The sequence below is a fragment of the Toxorhynchites rutilus genome, chromosome 1 (genome assembly GCF_029784135.1).
Source record: "Toxorhynchites rutilus septentrionalis strain SRP chromosome 1, ASM2978413v1, whole genome shotgun sequence".
NCBI lineage: Eukaryota > Metazoa > Arthropoda > Insecta > Diptera > Culicidae > Toxorhynchites > Toxorhynchites rutilus.
Window position 1 is genome coordinate 166,221,259 of NC_073744.1, and position 21,466 is coordinate 166,242,724.

The 21,466-nt window shown below is 38.9% G+C and overlaps 1 protein-coding gene across 14 annotated transcripts in view; it reads left to right on the plus strand.

Moving 5' to 3' along the window:
• The window catches only part of LOC129761858 (troponin I), a 57,491-nt gene that overhangs the window by 21,361 nt on the left and 14,664 nt on the right, over positions 1 to 21,466 (plus strand). For 5 of the 14 annotated variants that reach the window (XR_008740487.1, XR_008740484.1, XM_055759668.1 and 2 more), the window contains exons 1-4: positions 6,805 to 6,963; positions 16,283 to 16,454; positions 16,530 to 16,653; positions 19,200 to 19,300. Coding sequence is in view for 9 of the 14 variants with exons in the window: in XM_055759668.1 (XP_055615643.1) it covers positions 16,311 to 16,454; positions 16,530 to 16,653; positions 19,200 to 19,300 (369 nt within the window). In the remaining 5 variants the exon portion in view is untranslated. Of the gene's footprint in view, positions 1 to 6,804; positions 6,964 to 7,344; positions 7,475 to 16,282; positions 16,455 to 16,529; positions 16,654 to 16,951; positions 17,053 to 17,590; positions 17,692 to 18,351; positions 18,453 to 19,199; positions 19,301 to 21,466 lie in introns of those variants that run through there. The other 9 variants (XR_008740488.1, XM_055759674.1, XM_055759676.1 and 6 more) reach the window with 5 other exon arrangements.

Genomic DNA, 21,466 nt, shown 5'->3' on the forward strand with positions numbered 1-21,466 from the left:
TCTATTGGGCGAAGCTCCGGCGCGTTGGGCGGGTTCATTTCCTTTGGCACGAAGGTGACCCCGTTGGCTTCGTATCACTCCAACACGTCCTTTGAATAGTGGCACGAAGCGAGATCCGGCCAGGAGATGGTCGGGCCCTCGTGCTGCTTCAATAGTGGTAGTAAGCGCTTCTGTAGGCACTCCTTAAGGTAAACCTGCCCGTTTACCGTGCCGGTCATCACGAAGGGGGCGCTCCGCTTTCCGCAAGAGCAGATCGCTTGCCACACCATGTACTTTTTGGCAAACTTGGATAGTTTCTGCTTGCGAATCTCCTCCGGAACGCTGAATTTGTCCTCTGCGGAGAAGAACAACAGGCCCGGCAGCTGACGAAAGTCCGCTTTGACGTAGGTTTCGTCGTCCATTACCAGGCAATGCGGCTTCGTCAGCATTTCGGTGTACAGCTTCCGGGCTCGCGTCTTCCCCACCATGTTTGGCCTTTCGTCGCGGTTAGGACCCTTCTGAACCTTGTATGTACGCAGGCCCTCCCGCTGCTTGGTCCGCTTGACGAATGAACTTGACAAATTCAGCTTATTGGCGACATCCCGGACCGAACTTCTCAGATCACGTCTAAACTGCTTAACTACGCGCTTGTGATCTTTTTCACTGACGGAGCATCCATTTTTGCCGTTCTTCACCTACCGGTCGATGGTTAGGTTCTCGAAGTATCGTTTTAGTACTCTGCTGACCGTGGATTGGACGATTCCCAGCATCTTACCGATGTCCCGATGTGACAACTCCGGATTCTCGAAATGAGTGCACAGGATTAATTCACGACGCTCTTTTTCGTACGACGACATTTTTCCAAATTTACGAAAAATTAACAGTGAAGCATGGCCAACGTGATCTATACACTCTTATCTGATTATAAGCGAAAGCTGAAGATATAATTCCTAAAAATTTAAATTTCTACAGCGTTTTTTCCGTGATGCAATTTGATGTGACACACCCTTTACACTTATTTAATACAATTGTTACAACAAGCGTTTTTCCAGATGCGTGGAAGAAATCAAAAATTATACCAATTAAGAAAAAATCTAATTTGAATTTTTCGAAAACGTTTGATGCAGTGTCTCATGAAATTTTATGTCAAAAGCTTATATCAAATTTTGGGTTTTCCATTCATGCTTCAAATTTGAATAAATCTTATTTGAAGGGACGATCACAGGCTGTATTCTGCGATGGGATCTTATCCCAATTTCTTCCTGTATTATCAGAGGTTCCTCAAGGCTCTATTCTGGGTCCAATTTTATTTTCCTTGTACATTAATGACTCACCTGAGATAATAAAGAATTGCAATATTCATCTTTTTGCGGAAGACGTTCAACTTTATTTTGATTGTTCCAGTAACTCAATTACTGAATATCTCAAAAAGTTAATGCAGACCTGAGTAGAATCTTCAATTGGTCGGCTAATAATATGATTTCTTTGAACTTAACTAAAACGAATGCAATTTTCATTTCCAACAGATCATTTCATAGCACTTTAAAACCATCATTATTCTTAAACAACAGTGCAGTGGAATTTGTATATTTGTAAATATATATATATATAATATATATATAATATATGTCTCGAATTTCGAACATCATTTATGTCACTGATTCATATTCCGAACACTTTTGTCTCAAATTCCGAACAGCCAAAATGCATTTGTTTAAAAAATTCATAACTTTTGAACTACTGGACCGATTCAGATGATCGATATATCAAATTAAAGCGAATAAGCTAATATTTTGTGGAAAAATATTTTACTTGCAAGAAACCATCGATTAACTATGAAAAATTATAATTCAAAATAAAAAAACACCTTTCTGATTTTTGGACATGTCATGTGAACAAGAAAAAAGCTTTCAGCCTTCAAGAAAAAATATTTAAAAAAAGAAAGCCCTTGGTCTCCATGAAAACTATTAAAAAGCAAATACGTATTATGAAAATAAAATTCAAATTTTTTTAATTTGTAGATGTAGTATTTTCTCAAAACAGACCAGCTAACTGGTTTAATTTGATATGTTGATCATCTGAATCGGTCCAGTAGTTCAAAAGTTATGGTTTTTTGAAAAAAAAGTCATTTTAGGAAAAAAAAATTGAAAAAATGACCACCGTAAAATGGAAATGGTTACCCTAACAAAAAAAATAAAAAATACGGGTCTGATATTCTGCGATGAAGAACAAAACTACCACTTTTCACGGAAATCGGAGAGCCACTATATCGGGTTGGCATGGAATGGCTGTATAATCGAATCAGTATATAATCGAGTTCGACCTGTCACTTCAGGGCCCCGGTTTTGTTATTGTGGTTTTAGTTGAAAAGCTGGCTAAGAAAATCAATTTTACTCTCGTTGATTTGCACCTGCGACCTGCGTTTTGCAAGGAAAGAGCTCGCCAACATTTGTTAACAAATGGTCTTTTTATATTGTTGCTCCGGAATTGGATTGTCCTTGTACCCCAATTTGTGAACTATCGCTGTATTTGCCGGAAAATGATGTGTTCAAACATTTTTTTTCGGAATTCGATTCATGCGTCGAAACTTGATTCAAATTACGAACACCATTTTAACGCTAATTTTAATACAGATTTCTGCATTTAAGATTTTTAACAATTTATAGCAGATTCGTAACGAGATTCTTACCGACCGAACATATAAACAGCAAACAAAATAGTTTTAAGTACAAAAATTTAAAAATTCACGATGATGGTTTTCTACGAAATTTTCTAAGGCAAACATTTTATCACTGTTTTTCGATAGTCACTTTTTTTTGTAAATGTTTCGTATTATAAATTATAGGCAGTATCGATACCTGTCAATTAATTTTAAAATGAAGCCTAAAAACCAAAGAATGTTAGGGTTTTCATTATGCAATTATTTACAACATTGAAGTTTAATAAGCTTACATTAAAAATGAAGTGTTCGGAATTTGAATCAAGTTTCTATGAATGATTCAAACTCAGAACACTACTTCAATACTAATTTTAATGAATATGTCTGCACAAAATATATTTTTTTCATCCATTTATTACAGTCCCTTACTTTTTCTAGCACTTAACATGAAAACAGCAAACAAAATAGTTGAAAAAACTGCAAAAACTGAAAAATTAACGATGCTTGTCTTTTACGGAATTTGCTAACGCAGACATTTTATCATTGGTTTTGACTGCCACTTTTTTGCAAATTCTTAATATTATAAATTATAGGCTGTATCGATACCTGTAAATGATGTGAATATGTAATCTAAAACCCAAAGAATTTCAAGGCTCTCATTATTCAACTATTTATAACATTAAAGTTCAGTAAATTTACATTTAAAATGAAGTGTTTGGAATTGAATCATGCAAAGGAACTTGATTCAAATGCCGAACACTACTTCAATCATAATTTTAATGAATATTTATGCATAAAATATCATTTTTTCATCCATTTATTTTAGATTCTCACCTTCCCTAGCACTTAACATGAACAAAGGCAAATATTAAAATTGAAAGAACTACAAAAACTAATTTTTCAAAACGATGCTTGTTTTTACGCAATTTGATAACGCAAGCATTTTATCTTTGGTTTTGACTGTCACTTTTTTGCAAAGGTTTAATATTTTAAATTATAGGCTATACCAATGCTTGTAAACGATGTTAAAATGTAGCTTATACCTCAAAGAATATCAGGGCTTTAAATATTAAATTATTTATAACATAAAAGTGTAGTAAATTTACATTAAAAATGAAGTGTTCGGAATATGAGACAAAACGGTAAATCTTCATTATTCGGGGAAGTTATCATAAATATAAAAAATCCTAACTGTACCATCTGATTTAACATATAAATTGGAGATTTCTCAAAGCGTGGATTTTCCTTCAATTTTTTACTATTTTGTTCCACCTGGGACCCATTTACTATTTTGTCATTTACCATTAGGTCACTTTTCTCTCTACTATTGAAAACACTTCTCTTTTCTTTTTCGAAAATCAGTTCCGTTTATTTAAGTAGAAAAAAGACTTAGCCCTTTAATAGTTAAAACTACACGCGACCGTTCGCGCGAAGTGTGTTTTGAAGTGAACTTCACTCAATTTTGTTTTGTTTTGTGTAGGGTTTTTTTTTTGTTGGGTGCTATTTGCATTCCCTCGAGTATAATCTACAGATATAATAAAACAATTTTAATCATTTACTTGAGAACTGTCCTTGGACCACCGTCGCTTGATTCGCTGCTCACGCTGCTTTCACTGCTCACTCTGCTTGCTGCTGGAACGTTGCTTTCACCAGATCCTTCCAGAAGTGTCCAGTTGGGTCCAAATCGAAGGCCATTACTTCTTGACTTGTAAATGCTATTTATTCTGGCTGGTCAGGTGGTTGAGGCGGTCTTTACACAATTTCACTGACCGCTACTCTCGCTTTCGTACGATCCATTGGTATTTTATGCTCTGATTTTTGTTTAATTGAATGCATAATCACTTCACGTTGCATACACACAAAGACTCACGCATCTTGGCGATTTTCACATTCATCGTCTTGTCAGTTGTTGTTTTTTTTTTGTTGTTTTTAAATCACTGCTATTGTCTTCCATTCACTTTTCTTCGGTCTTCAACGCAATTCACTTCGTGCGTCATATGTGTTCTTTAACCTGTCAGCTTTCAACTATTCGGTTAGCGAATTAGCGCACTTGCAGATCAGCGTCTATCACTCACTTTTATTTTTTCAAAAATTTTTTTTTTCATCATTCAATGTATCACGACGTCCACCCGTGTGGATTTGGCTGATTGCTTTGCTCGATGTCACACGGTCGCCATTTACTATTTTGTTCCACCTGGGACCCATTTATTATTTTGTCATTTACCATTAGGTCACTTTTCTCTCTACTATTGAAAACACTTCTCTTTTCTTTTTCGAAAATCACTTCCGTTTATTTAAGTAGAAAAAAGACTTAGCCCTTTAATAGTTAAAACTCCACGCGACCGTTCGCGCGAAGTGTGTCTCTAGAACTAACTTTATATTAAACATGAAAGTCTTAAGCTAACCTTTTTTCCAATAATTGTGTAGAGTTCATTAATTTGTTGGGAGGAGCCAAGGCGTAGAGAAATAGCCAATCAATCGAATGCAGTGTTCGATGTGATTGGGGTCAAGAATAAAAAATGCTTACTGCGCGTAAGCGCGCATATCGCATAGTGCATATCGATTTCATGGGAAATCGTAAAGTGTTACGACTTTGTAAACTGTCGCATATTTCATCGGAACAGAACTAGGTCTGTTTTGGTTTTAAGTTTATCGCCATCAACTGCGCGCGATATGATGTAAGAATGCATTCATACCGCTAGCGCATGTGGCTATTTTTATGGGTGATGGATATTTGTGGGAGAAAATTAATTAACGAAGTTATGCAGTTATGCTTGTGGGAATGGTGAACATTGAAGTGCTTGCGCATGAGTCATTTATTAGTAAACAATTAACTGCTTATGGGAATGAGTTGACAATGGAATTTGGTATGGGATTTAGAATGGGGTTTGAAATGGATTAGGAATCGGATTTGAAATAATGCTACAATTTGTGTAGAAGACGGCTCGTATTTAAGAAGGTCAATAATTAAAGCTAACGCATGGTCTTTCACACCCAAACACTTCCCGATCGATGACTGCGCTGCTCCATATCCGATTTTCGACGCTCAGACGCGTGAAATCATTTTTCGTCCATCTATAATCGCCACATTAAAACGCTATCAAATCGACTCTTTTCCTTTCCCCTTCAAATGTACACATTGCCTGAATGTATCAACAGAGGGTTAATTTTCGCAATAAAATAACATCCCACATCCCACGTCGTTGTGGATGTGGATGCCGAGATGTGGGAGAGCAGAAGCGCCGATGCGAATGCTGGCGCACTCCATTAGGCAATCGCGGATCTGGGTTCTGTGGGGCGGGGGGTAGACAAGTGGTTAGTTAATGTTCGGCTCATTTCAAGCTGCTAGCGATTTATTCCTCAATTTTCGTGCTCTCATCCCACGACGACGACTGCGTGTATGCGTGAGGGGGATGCTGCGCGCGCGTGGGTTGATCGTCTCTCACACACCAATGTGCGCGCACGATGTCGGGACCTCAATTTGGATTTGTTTTCGCTGATTAAGAGCCGATGTGATTCGATTGCAGGTGGCATACGAGCGATGGCGGAATGATCAGTTTCTGTTTGATGGAATGCAGTCAGGGAAAACTGAATTTCACGGAGACAATTGCACTCTAAACTGTGAGGGAAAAATTCCTCATAACGACACTCTGTTGGGGGACGATTATTAGGGGAAATCTCGCAAGAAAACATCGAGCAGTGGGCGCTATTTTTAGTTAGAGGTTCGTTTTCTAAGGAAACAGTATTTTTAGCATCACAAAATGCGCCCAGTTGTATTGAATCCACAACTCATCGTGTTGTTCGGAAAAGCTAGTTTTCGCTTTATTGTGAAGAGGAAAAAAAACATTGGCTTCCAGTTTCGGGGCGTAGTGCACGGACCCTTCCCGGAGACTCACCTTTGCGCCTTCGTACCGATCAGGCAAATTCCGAACAAGCCGCGTGAGGATGATTTCATTCATTGCGCGAAGCGATCGTTATTTTAGGATTATTTTTTTCTTTCTGTCCACAAATTGGGTGTCCCCATCTGCGCAGCGCAAACCCGTCCGCCACTGGCCTCTGGCTTTGCGGCATCAGGCGCGTGAGTGGGATGGCCTGTTGAATTTTCACGTAGGCGCGAGAACATCGCGCACACTGTTTCGTGCGGTTGATCCGACGACGAAGATCGTGTCGGGCCGGGTTTTTTTTTTCTGCGCTAACCCCCCCATGATCGGGCCAGAAATTGTTGCAGTGAAAATAGTCAGCCTTTATTCTTCGGATTGATCAGTATTCTTTCCGAGATCCGAGAATTTTTGTGATTCAATCTTCCTTTTTTCTGTAGTTTTGAGGTGAGTTGAGAGATACCTGTGGTTAATTTCCATGCCGTTGCTGCTGCCTGCTTGTGGCAAAACCAATCGATTTGGCACAGTTATTTTTCCTGCGAGAAAACTCCGGATAATTGTTGGGTGCTTGGAGATGTGAGTCGCCATTTCGTCATTTAGCGCCGTAAAAGGAATCGTGCGAAGTGATTGAACGTTGAGGCGGACAGAACGAATTGGGACGAAGAAGTGAATTGCATCATCACCACCGACAAATCGGTTCGCATTCCGCTCGTGACGGAACTTAATTAGTCATAAGTGTCGGTGGAATTTGGCAACCATATTATGGGAGGAACCTGAGGAACAATAGTGCCACGAAAAGTGCGATTTCAAGGACAGATAGTAGAACATTGTAGTGAGTGAAAAACAATTCACTGTGCAGAGAAACATTGAAGACTTCTAGCGAACGACAGCAAGAGTGTTTTATTCGTGCTTGCGAAATCGGCCAGCAGGATAAGTGAAATTTTCCAAACCATCCAAAGTAGGTTCATTGCTGCCGCGCGTTCACAGAAGCATAAAAATCATAAAGTTTCAAAAATAGATCATCTCCGATCGAAAGTGCGTTCCGAACATTGCTTTTCGTGCGATCGCCACCCAAAACGGAGCCAGCGGTCGTTTTGTTGCGCACGGCTAAAAACCATTCGTGAGCGCGAGTGAAGCACGGTGTGTGTAAAAATAACATTTTGCCCGAAATTTTTGAGGAAAGAAAACCTGCTGAAACTGCACATGCGCAGAAGGAACATTTTCGTGTGGATGAAATAATTTTAGACATCGCGTTTTCTTTCCCTCCCATCCAAAGTTGCCACATGTCGGGACAACAACAGGCGCACAAATCGCGATGGGGGTGGAGAAGGACGGTGAAATTATCGGCGAAGCCGCCCACACCCACATCACACGCACACGGCACCCACTTGTTTTTCCCATTGCGGCGGCTTACCGATAATCCGAGCCGAGCTCAGCTGAGCCGGATGATGCTGCGTGCGGGTGGGGCGGTGGAGGGTACCGGGAGGGAAGTGAAAGTTACGAAAATGATTTCGATTTTATTTGAGCCGTAGAATGAGAAAAAAACACACACATATCGGCCGTAGGAATTCGGTCGGTGCAGCCCCGAGAGGTTGGAATGAGTCATCGACTGACAAAACATCCCCTTCCAATGGATACACAGACTGAGAGTAAAAATATTTGATTCGAGTTTGAAAAATGTTCCTGTACATCTGTATGAGGCAAAATTTTCGACGAGTAAATTTTTCAACAATTATTGCAAAATATTTTGCACAACCATAATTAGCTTCTAGATGTTCAGGGATCGGAGATGGCGAAACGAAAGCAAATTGTTTCAACATTTGTTTGCTGATAATAGTGTAGAAATCTTATTTCTGGCTTGAATAATTTTTGCGCTTTGCAAAGGATAAGGTTAATATTTTCCTGCAATAATACGTATAAACCCAAATTTTTATTTTAAAAATATCGACGACTATTCCTGAGTGTCAGCTTTTCGGATAACTTTATTTACTACAGTGATTGCTCAGACGGAAGGAACATTCTTAGCGAACTGGTTCAAAGAGCACTTTTTTAATGATCGAAACCCAATTTTAGTTTCAACGTTTCATATAAAGCTTACCAAATACTTTAGGCGATGAAAAATCTGTTCTATTTCCATAGCAGATCATTCAATGATTACTTTGCGCAATTTCTCTAAATTTCCGAAGTCCTCAGTCGAGAAGCAGAATCGGTAATGGTGAGCCCATGCATTTTCAGACAGATGTTAAGTATTGTTGATCCGGAAACCTTCGGGTTCGGAGTCCACTGTTCTTTTTCTATCGTAGAATAGATGCAGGGTTATTCTTGATAATTTTATTGATATAGGATTTTTATTGATATAGGATTTTGTTTTATTGATATAGGATTTTGATATTCAAATATTTAGATCACCCAAGGCCCCTAAAATTCGGGATTTTATAGAATATTACAGGGTGGGCCATTTAAAGTGGAAGGATTTGTTTTTGCAATAGCAAAGTAAAGTGGAATTTTAATTTTTTTTTAAATTCATTTATTTTGGTCCAAGGAGATTTGTTCTAACTACTTTTTGATTATGATATCTCGTAAATGACCGCCTCTGGCCTTGACCGCAAAATGTGCCCTTTTTTCGGTATTTTCCATCACTTTGCCCAATGTTTCGCCCGATATGGCAGCAATTTCTTGTCGGATATTGTCTTTCAGCGCAGCCAGGGTCCTTGGTTTACCAGTGTATACCTTGGATTTTAAATATCCCCATAAAAAAAGTCAGGAGGCGTCAAATCAGGTGATCTTGGTGGCCAGTCATAATTGCCGTTTTTCGATATTAATCTTCCGGGGAACATTTCGCGCAATAATTTGGTCGTGGCAGCCGCTGTATGGCATGTAGCGCCGTCCTGTTGAAACCAGTAATTGTCCAATTCATTTTCACGAACAAATGGCAATAAAAAGATGCCTAACTCTTGCGAACGATGGCGACCTGATGTCGATGGAGTCTCTGCAACACTGGCTCGAACGGCATCAATATTCTCGTCGAAACGTCTTGGTCGTTGTCTGGACAGATGACTGGCATTACCAACACTACCAGACGATATAAATTTGGCATATAATCGACGTATAGTGTTGTCTCCAGGCGATGTTTTAACTTTATTTTTATTTTTCCACGCACGTTTAGTTAACACAATTGAGAAGTTATTTTGAATGTACAGCTGAACAATTTCAGCGCGTTGTTTAGGTGTGTATTGTTCCATGGTTAAAATTGTACTGAAATGATGCTTCCAACGCGGTATGACATTTGTTAATCTGACATCTCTGTCAAAAGTTATGGGGTTGCCAGATGCTTCCACTTTAAATGGCCCACCCTGTATATACATTCGCCCTTATTCTGGCATCCGATCGCCTCAAAGTTATCCCAACCGAACGTAATTGTGAATTCTGCAATCTGATCGACTCGATTTAAGTAAGCGTCCTTATTCTTGAATACATGATTGAACCCAACTTGGTTTTTGCATTTTTCAATTCGTTCGTCTCAAATCCAAAAGTGTTCCATTCGACTCAAATGAAAGTGTTCGTGGAGCAATTTGACTTATTATCAGGCCCGAAAGAGTAAAACATCTGTTAAACTTTAACTGAAAAATATTACTTCTAGTATAGTCCTCATCCCTACTCAATTTTACTATACTCTATTATTTTTTCAGTATTTCCGCAAAAATTTCATCGTTATAATATCAAATCATTATCAGATACAATTTTCGTTCGATATTTTACATATTCGATACGGGAAGATTGATTTTCATTCGTAATTTCGATTTGAAAACGTGTTAATTCCACTTGAAAATTCATTACCATTTTCGCTGCACAGAAACAGAACGCGTGGCACGCGATCGCATCTTGCTCTAAATCGAGTCAATTGGGCTACAGGCTACAAAATTGAGTTCCGTTCGAATAATTCTGATTCGATCGTATTCTTGAAAAAGGGTGGACAATCGAAATCACACGTATTTCGGACTCCATTTGACTTCGAACCATTTTGACGATTGGTTTTGCGTCAAAATGGTTTAAATATATGTTCCCAATTCTAAGATGCTTAATTTTTTGATGTGGACATTCGCATTCTTTTATTTTCAGTTGCTGACTTAACAAAAAAAGTTGTTGTCCTTTCTTTAGAACTCGATACAATTTTTCGCGCTAATTACCTGTTTTTGAGAGGTCGCTTTGGAATATGAATATTAAAACATCAATTTTGTGTTCTGAATATACACGCAAACTAGCGTTGGCAGAAAACATATCATCTTCGGCAGAAACAATGCTTTTTCGTGTGCTGAAGGGTGAAATAAACAAGTAAAAACTCCCTTTTCAAAAGTTTCAAAATGTTTGGTTGTATGGGAGCAAACTTCCCATTCTCTCAGACTAAACGTTAGCTTGGGATTGTGCCCAAAAAAAAAAAAGAGTCCAAACGATGCGATGATCGAACCAAAGCCAAAGCAAAACTGTTTTATTACATAGCCCCCGTTGTATAAATGTGTGATAATATTACATTACACTATAAAATGAAGTTGGAAAGTGTTTTCTAAGAGTAAAACGGAGAGCATAAACGTGAACCTATATCCTTTGCGGTTTGGGCCGTGTATGTGGCAAGATATGCCACATGCGTGCTTATTTGCAATGTGTCTCTTGTTTCGCTCTCCCACATTGCTCTTGTATTGCTATGGCAGACATATTAAAAAAATGCTGTACCAGTAGCACTAGCACATTTACTGTTATTTTTAAGCTCATTCAATGTGATAAATCAGGGGCCAAAAAATGTGCAGAAAATTAATTTTAGGTGTAAGTTGAATGAAACCTACAAGTTTTTAAATACAGTGTTTATCAATCATGCTCTAGGAAAATCCATCGGTGTGATAATGACAGTAAAGATATTCAAGTCTTTTCTTATCATGTTTTTATAACAAATTTTAAGCAGAATATGGATCATTAACTAGTTTCTGTGCTCTCTATTAGTTACAAAAAGTCCAATATGGATGGATTTGGATGTAATGGATTAAAAAGTGAACGATATAAATTTTCCACAAAAGTAATACTCTTTTCGGCGAAAAGTTATACATCGTTTGCGAACTTGTTAATATATATTGGGGAACTAAATACAATATTTGATAGCTCTAGTCAATAGACCATTAGCTTCTAAGTATTCTGAAGGGCTCTTCTCAGTCTATTATTTTGATCAATTTTTGACGGTGATATCGTGATAATTTGACTAGTGTGACAGTGATACTTCCATTACATTGTTATCACTGATAGGTTTGACGAAAAAAATAAAAAAATTTAGTCATTCAATAACAGAATCGTAATATATTTGATTAGTCCACGTTGATCAAATTTTATCCATCAAAAAGTGTCAAATATTTGGCTTCGATCAAACTGTGTATGAGCGCCCTTACACCTTAATCGCGTTTTGCTCCTTGATTGTGGGTTCAAACTTGTTCTGAAACATAGGAAAAAAAACTAATTATAACCTCCTCCCACATCGTCTTATTAATTTCTCTGTTATGCTACAATTTGCATTCTTATTTTCGATTTTCATCGCTAAAAATAATAAAATCACACACTGACGAAAAACAAAGTAGATTCCCGGATATTTCCAATTATTTTTTGCGGTTTTGTTCGATTTTTACGGTTTTTAATTTTACAAATGCGGTTTCATAGGCAAATTCGTCAATATATGGTACTATCTTCACGGATTCATTTGGATTTTTGCTCATGTTTGTATTATATATTTCACTCTCTCTGGGACCAAAACCAACAATTCGGTTCGGTCGTTATTGATATTTGTTGAAAATTTTGTGAATATTCCGTAACTAAAGACATGGATTCAGTGGTTCTTGATTCTGAATCTAAGACCTTTAAATTAACCAAAAACACTTTTCGATCACAAAAATCAGAAAACCTTTTTATGACGCTCTTTTTTCGATTGCTTCCCACTTGCTTCGTTCGAATTCGCCAGCTTCTATCGAACAAAATTGTTTGTTTCTCTTCGTACAAGCAAATTTTCGTGCGTACGGACCTTAGAGTAAGGTTACATTGGCTCGGAAACAATGTAACCACACCAATACAACTCAATGTGGTTGTTTACTTTCACTATTGCATACAATATTCGTACAATCAAACTTTCGTGCGTATTCCGAGCCAATGTCACCTTACCCTTAGACTCCAAAAAGTATACGGACTGAAAAAATCTGACATCTCTGAATAGAAGCAATCGTGCGACTTTGGACTGAGAGAATGGAAATCAGTGGGCTGGCAGCCCTATCCCAATCAACACTGAGAGAAATAATTAGTGAATACAACGAATTTTTTGTTAAATGCTACAAATCTATAGACATTCTCTACCGTACTAACAAACATTAATGTCAAACAGAACCATGATTCGTAAGTTTAATATCGTATGAGAATTATATCCTTATTATAAATCCGCATTGCCTTATGGGAACAATAAAAATGGTTAATACGCGCTGTTTTCACCAGTCTTCAGACATGACAACATTCAGGTTTACTAATGTTATCGTGTAAAATATACTAACCTTTGGTAGGCAGGTGGGATTCTACTTAATGTTTTCTACCGAGTATTTTTCTAAGTGTAGGCAACATAGAAAGGACTCATATTTGAAGCTTATCTACTGCATAAATACAAACAAAACCTCCTCCCTCCAGAACAACCTTCACTGCGTCTGCGTCTTGTTAGAGCTCCGCAACTACAGAGCACATGTTCCGAGGTTTCACTTTCGGCACTTCTTCTGTATGAGCATTGTACCACTGCGACCATTAGTTTGATCTATTGTAGTGCACTCCAGTTTACGATGTATGCAGTTTCAGTTCGTTCCATCACTCAGGGAATAAGTGATAGTCGCACTAGAACTTTGCATATCCTCCCACGACGGTATGACATCCTTTATGAAGTTCCTTACCTGTTTTGGTTCAGCAGACCAAATCTCGTTAGGCATGAGAATGCCCTTTCCAAGAATTCGCAGTCTCCGTTGAATAAGTGTACTGCATTAACACAGTAAATGTCCCGAAGTCTCAGCTTCGAAATTACTGAGTAGGTTGCGTGTTATTCTGTTCCAAGGTGTAATGAATAGTTTGGATTGTCTTGGTGTTGATAGAGCCCTCCAGTTGACTTCAATCATTGATATTTCCCAGGTTTTAAGCTCAGAGTTCATGCATGATGTAGATAATCCACAAAATGGCTCAGGCCCGACGAATTTAGTTAAAGATCCTAATCTTTCTAGAGATCGGCTTCTATACCGCAGTGACCCAGTATAGGTTAACTTCGCATTAAGAGCTGCTTGGCTATCTGAGAAGATACAGATATTGGCATACCTGCATTTTCTAGTCAACCAAATATTTGTACATGTTAGAATAGCTTGTATTTTTGCTTGGAAAATTGTAGGCCACTGTCCCATTGGAATTGACATGTCGATTCCTGGTCCAGTAATCCCAGCTCCCGTAGATCTATCGATTTTAGATCCATCGGTATAAAACACGAGTGATCCTGGCGACAATTATCATCTTGTATGACATTTGCTTGGACAGTGTTCTATTCTAAGATCAGTGATAAGACTTTCCCATTAAGACTCATCAATTGTTGAGTAATTTAGTAATTTTAATACTTGGCTTGATAATTTTTGTTTGTTTGGTTAAGACCTACAGCCATCCAATTGGCCATCTCTTCCCGGTCTTCCCATTTCTTCAGCTCACTCTTCAACGCACAATCAGAAATTCCACAGAATAGTTTTGGACCAACGAAGGGTTCCATCTTTTTAGCTTTAGAGGGCTTTTCTTAGCCTCTAGCTGAACATGTTGACTCAAAGGTAACAGATGAAGGATAACCTCCAGTGCCTTTAAGGGTGTAGCTGTAGTTACCATACTATCAAACAAAAAGATGGCGGCATTCCCGTTCTTTGGTGGGAACAGAGTAGTTGTTTATTTCTGACGATTGCGTACGAATTTGTACGAGTTTGCTTGGCCACGATTTCGTACGAATTCGTATCCAATGTAAGCGTAATATGATAATATGGAGAACAGACGCACTCCTATGTCTCCAGCGACCCGTAAAGGTCTACCCCAAGGTATATTAGGTTGATATATTCTCAAAGTGAGAGCCGGACAGTTGTATGAACAGTTTTGTATCTCACATTTTTTATCGGGCATGCAACTTATTTCGTTCCGTTTCCATAAGATAACACAAGCTCGACAAATGATTTTTCTGAATCGTGAAGTGTCGACATTGGCCAACCAGATATTGTTTACAAGTCTTCGAGTTTTGCACAACAAGTTCAATTTTTATCGCAACATTTGCGGGAAGTTTTCTATTTCGATTGGAAGAAAAGTGCAGCTGAAGCACATCGAATGCTTGTTGAAGTTTATGATGACTCTGTTCCGTCGGATAAATTTTGTAGGGAATAGTTTGGACGATTAAAAAGTGGTGATTTTAGCGTTGAAGACAAAAATCGTCCGGGTCAACCAAAAAAGTTTGACGACGGAGAGTGAGGGACATTACTCGATCAAAATTCATGTCAAACGCACACTGAGCTTGGGAGTAACTCAAGCTCAAGCTATTTCTGAACAACTGAAAACCGACTCAAAAATACATCCAAGAGTAAGGAAATTATTTTCCATGCGAATTGAAAACGAGAGATGTCGAATTGCAATTTAGCATGTCCGAAATGTTACTTGAACGACACAAAAGGAAGTCTTTTTTTTCATCGGAACGTTACTAGGAGGGACGGAAAATTTGTTAAGGGAAAATATAACACAACGATAAAAACATTCATAAAACCAAAATTACGAATGAAAATATACTTTTTTATGAAAGCACTAGGTAAAAAAAAATCTGAACGAGAATTTGGTTTGATAATGATTTGTTATTATGATGCATTTTAGTAGAAATATCAAGAAATTTATACAAAAACACTTAAGTAAGTGTCAGTTCTATGCGTTTTTAGTAATCAAATAATATGAAGTAAAACATTTTATTCATATTTTAACATTTTTAAACTGCTTTCGAGCCTGTAAACTATTAGATAAGTATTTGCTCGCAAGAATTTATGTCAAATACTAGATGTCGACATTGTATATTCGTCTACGCTTAGCGTTGTCAAAGATACACTTTGATTGGAACTGTCTGAAACGGAACACGTACGAATCGGGAATGGAATACACTCGGGAAAGAAATTAATGAAAATTCGGAGCACAGTTAGGCCATGTTCTCACTGCAGCGGGGCGTCAACGTGGCGTGAGCGGGGCGTGTTCACTTCTGGCAACGTCATTTTAATTCACTCACATTGCACCGTGCCAGCGGCGTGTCTTCGGCGTGTTTTATACAAATTGTCAATGTGTATTTTTGAATGAAAGAATGAAAATCGGTTCATTTTTTTTCACGTCAGTCTGGTGTGAACATATCGATAAGAACACACACGATTAATCGTAAGCATCACACGCCCCGCTGACGTCCCGCTGCAGTGAGAACAAGGCCTTAGGGAATCAGTTTTGTTACGAATTTAACACTTTAGAAACGTGATATTCCGAAGGAAGTTACGCACAGCCAAAACATTGGTAGAAGTCGACACTGTATCTTCGGTATCGCGGTTTTTGCATTTTGTTACTTCATGCGTTTATAATTGAAAAAAATGATAGACAAGCACCACTGTTGGCAGCAGCATTGTATGGATAATCGAAATGATAAATGATTAATCATAACACTCTTCTATCGCCCCAACAGACTCAACTCCTAACCACCAACAACAACCATGGCTGATGATGAAGCAAAGAAGGCTAAACAGGCCGAAATCGAGCGCAAGCGCGCTGAGGTGCGCAAGCGTATGGAGGAGGCCTCCAAGGCAAAGAAGGCCAAGAAAGGTTTCATGACTCCAGAAAGAAAGAAGAAACTGAGGGTAGGTCCAAAGCGTGCATTAACCTGCTGCACTGCCTGGTTATACTAAAACTTCTTGTCCATCTCACACACACAGTTGTTGTTGCGTAAGAAAGCCGCTGAGGAACTGAAGAAGGAACAGGAGCGTAAGGCAGCGGAACGTAGGCGCATCATTGAGGAACGATGCGGTCGCGCAAAGAACGTCGAAGACGCCAACGAAGGTAAGGTTTTTCAAGTTGCCCATTTTGCCAGTAAAGAAACACATCTAGTCTAGACTCTCGCTCTCGCGCTCGTCCACCCTCACTGGGTCCTTTCCTCCGGTCTGGAAGGGACCATTGTCAGGATCGTTTCTTTCTCTTCTCATTATCATCAATCTCCCCCCACATACTCCCATACTCGGTCATCTCAGTCAGTAGATTCTTCTTTTTTTCTGAACGAAATGCACACATACATCGAGTAAAAATTGTACACTTTCTACATTATCCCACCCATTTCCTCCACCACGCGTGATCAACTCAGAGCAAATCAGGAAAGTCCTCCGCGATTACCACGCCAGAATTAATGCCCTGGAAGAGGAGAAGTTTGACCTTGAATATGTTGTAAAGAGGAAAGATTTCGAGGTAGCTACCCCACAAAAACCACACTACCAAGCCTATCTACGAAGCCGTTGCTCTCCAGCTATTCTATACATTGCTTCCTCTCTCTCTCATTCTCACCCACTCACTTGTCGTGAGCTCTCTCGCGCTGAGAGTGGTTCGCGCTCTACTTTACCACCAATTCAATCGGAACTCTTTTTTATTGGAAAAAAAAACAAGAACAAAACTGCTCAGTGTGTTTTTAGTGTTTCTATATCTTTCTAATGTAAACCACCTCTCTGTGTACCATTTTAACTGTTTTTCCCCGAATGAATGCTCGCACTCATTCGGGATCTTTTGTTTGTTTCGATGTTGTGTATATGTGTATCGTTAACGGCTGTTCGGTATTCCTACTTTATCGACGATGATATCGACCAAGATTTAGGGAGGGTTATCATCCGCAAAAAAAATCCACACACAAAGCAAAGCGAGATAGGCTTGCTCGAATCCGTGTTTCCCATGAGCAACAGAAAAAAAAATCTAAAACCACTGTCGCCATTCTTTCGATCTGTTTTTGTTGTAGCAAGTATCAAACACATATGCAAAGAATACCACAAAAGAATTTGTACCCTGGAAGGCGAGAAGATTGATTATGAGTATGAAGTTGCTAGGAAGGATCTCGAGGCAAGGATTTACCCGTTTTTTGTTTTTGTGTACTGCCTGAAAGCGCAGAAATGTAATGCCTAGATGAGATTTGTTGAAGCAAAAAAAAATAATAAGGACTTTAAAATAGAGCAGAGTATCACAAACACGATCGGATTAGTTGCCGCCGCGCTTGTGACGCAGCGCCGCTGCTTCTCACGCGAATAACGGATTTACAGTTTTTTTTTCTAATTGTATTCACTATCTATACCTTTCTTATGGCCTTTTTTCTACCTCTCACGCTGATTCTGATTTTGTCTGACTCTTTTGCTGTATCTCTTAAAAAAAGATCGAATAGCTTCATTAATCACTCGCCAGCCATTGCTACGAATTTTATTAGAAAAAAATACAAACAGATTTAGCTTCTTTTTTGCAGCTGAAATCCAAGCACATTCTTTTTTTTTGTTAGTTAATACGCGACGCCCTTTGTAGTTGTCAGCTAGAAATACACTCGAATACACATACACACTCACTCGAAGAGAAAACACAAACCCACAGTCGCAAACGTCTTTAGTCGAGGAAAGTAAGAGCCTACCCCCAAAAAATCATTCCCAAAATCAGTTTGATGTCAAAGAAAACAAATAAAAACGCAAAGCAAACGCACTGATCAATGATTCAAATCCTCGTATATTTATCCAATAGCCGAGCTACAGACAATTTGTCGCGAATATTACAATAGGGTGATTGGTTTGGAAGGTGACAAGTATGATTTAGAAAGAATGGAAAAGATAAAACAATGCGAGGTAAAGACCCACATGCCAAAGTGTCAAAATTTTTCGAGTTTGCCAGCCAACAAAAAAAACAAATCAAACATCAACCCAAAACACACAAGAATGAATGATTTTTTTGTTTACTTCTAAAAAACAGCTCGAATGATTTTCTTTTTTGTTAAAACCATCTCTTTTTTCACACTCCAACAAGCAAAAAAAAAAAACAAAATGTAGAACATCAAAGCATAATCGGCATTACAACAAACAGGCTAAACAACAGATTTTTTTGGTTTTGCGCTACTTTTTCGATTCCATTTTGGAGCTAACCGCTAGAAAGAAAACAAAAAAATACAAAATACAACCAAAACTACACCAAAATCTCTTGACGTTTTGACGTATCCCCCGATTGAGTTTTGTCTCTCTGTGTCCCACTCGCTCGATCGATCGCTCGCTCGCACTCTCTCACTCTCTCAGTGTCCCAATGTCAATTTGTGACTCCACGCGGACGAACGCGTCATCGTCAGACTCATGGCTCATTATATCAACTAAATTGTTCAGTTTGAAACTGTTTTTCGCTCCCCAAACAAGGTCAAAAATTAAATCGCCATTTACAACCATTAAAATACAAACAATAAACGATTGAAATCGATTTCGCTCGCTCTCTCTCTCAACAAGCACCTAGATTAGCTTAATTTTTTATCTCAGTGTATTTTTCTTTGTTTCTTCCTGTCGTTGATCAACCATAATTACCGTGTTGCACATTCGTTTTCCTATTCACAGACCAGTTGAAAGACATTGTTAAAGAATATTTCAACCGTATGTATACGTGTGAAGGCCAAAAATGGGATTTGGAATATGAGGTCCGGAAAAGAGATTGGGAGGTACTGCCGAGAATCTATTTAAAAAAAAAACCAACAAACAAACAAAAAATACCAAAACCAAACAGCTAATACTTTGAAGTTGTTTTCCGATCATAGTTTCTTGTTCGTTTGAAATTTGTTTTTGTTAATCTTCTTTTGTTAATTTTTTTTTCGTTTTGATTTTGTTGTTGTCATTCGCTCCAAACCAAACAGAATAGAGAAAACAAAGTAGGCCACGCTCACGCGTAGCTGTCGTAATTCTTGACGTGTACGTTTCTGTTTGTTATGCACAGAACTTACCTGTCAAAAAACAAATTCCGCGATCGAACGAGTTGAAACCCTTTAGTGGCGGTGGACAGTGGGCGGAGTCATGGTGTCGTGGCGGTTGAACGATCGGCCAGTGTCGCGTCAGTGTGCAATAGATGTACGTACCGAGGGGTAACCCACTGCTTGAGTAGTCCAGAGCAAAGTCTGTCCCAACTCAGACACCCTACAGACGGGTGTTTCCCACCAACTCTTTTTTTTTCTGCTGACGGATTCCAAGGCAGGAAGCTTCCCGGTCGCGCACTGATAAAGCACTACAGACGAGGGGTTCGATTGATTGCTGTCATCACATGCTCTCGCCGCCCATTGTCCACCCACCATTGTTGAACGAGGTTCTGTATTTGGAAACATCGAGCAAAACCGAGTCACCCTCCGGTTTATTTTTTTGGTTCAAAGCGACAAGGTTCTTTTCTAGATAATGTCAAATAAGAACACATGAATGCAACATTCCCGTAGGCTATTAACACACCCTAGCAGTAGAGGTTTTGTTCTGTTAGTATGTGTGTGTTTGGAATGTACATCTGCAGTTGTTTGTGTATATATCGTGTTGTTTTTTTTTCTCTCAGTGTTGATAGCGTTTAGGGTGGGCTAGGCGTTTCATGGCCTACTGCCGGTCGTTACCGGCAGAGGGTTTTGTACATTACATTACAGGAAAGGTCATGAAACGTGTTTAGAGTGTGAACAAACATGGCACTGACACGCATCGCTTGTAGAGTCACCTAAACGAGTTGTAGAATTTGATTTACGTAGCCGGCGTTGGACATGCTCTGTAATGAGCGACTGTAGATGCACAAACACGAACCATCCGGGTTGAGGCAGCTAGTAGCATGGACTCCGTGAAAAGCCTTGCTGCGACACGCCACGAAGGCGTGTTGACAGTCGGCTTCCGTCGTCTGCTTTCAAACCGTTACTAACCGCATGATTTCCTTTCCTAAACTTTCTCTTCTGCCCTTTCTCTGTCTCTTTCTCTCTTCTCTCTGGTTGAATCACTAACACAACACTCGTTCCTTTCAAAAGTTATCAATATTTTAATTCAATTTAATTTAATTAAAAAAAGAAATATCCACCACAACAACAACAACAGAAAGCCGTTGTCACTTTTATCGTCGTACACTTAGAATATTAAATGCTCAAGTCTACACACTTTGAACAAAGCTCTGGACGGTCTGACCTTTCCAGGGTAAACACGGCACCCCGTTACAACATGTCCACATACTCACAGTTTCTGTTTGTTCGTTCTTTGTTTCCGAGCTGTTCAACCACAAACGACGCCACCTCCATGAGTGACCGAAGAAGCGGAGCGGAGAAAAAACCGCTTTTTTCTCGATATTATTCCGTTTCCGAGGAAGCCTGGCGCTCTTATAAAAACAAAGAAGGCCTCCGTTGGCTAGATTTTCATACTATAGAAACGAGACATCAAGTCAGAGACAGTATGGCACAATAGATTCGGTCTCCTTCTCTTCTATGTCTTTTTTTTTTTGGTTTGTTTTCATCTATTGCTCCATTTTTTTTGTGTTTCACATTTCACCCTCCGCGAGTGTCTTTTAAATCGTTGTGTTTCCCCAGCCGCTGTCAAACGTGTATGACATTTTGCTACCGCAGTGTTGACGCCCGATTTTTTCTCTTCCAAGAAACTTTTTCGTTCATTTATATGTAATTTTTGTTAGCTAACCCCAATTTTTCTCATCATTATTATTGTTTTTTTTTATTCGCTTGAATCAATCGGAACGCTAGGCACGAAACAGCAAACCCAAGATGTATCGTTAATCCAGTAATGCACGTTGTTTTTTCATTTTAATTTAACTTATTTTTTGTGGTTTATCTGTCTCTCTCTTTTTCGCCCGCCTCGCTCAGTCGTAATTT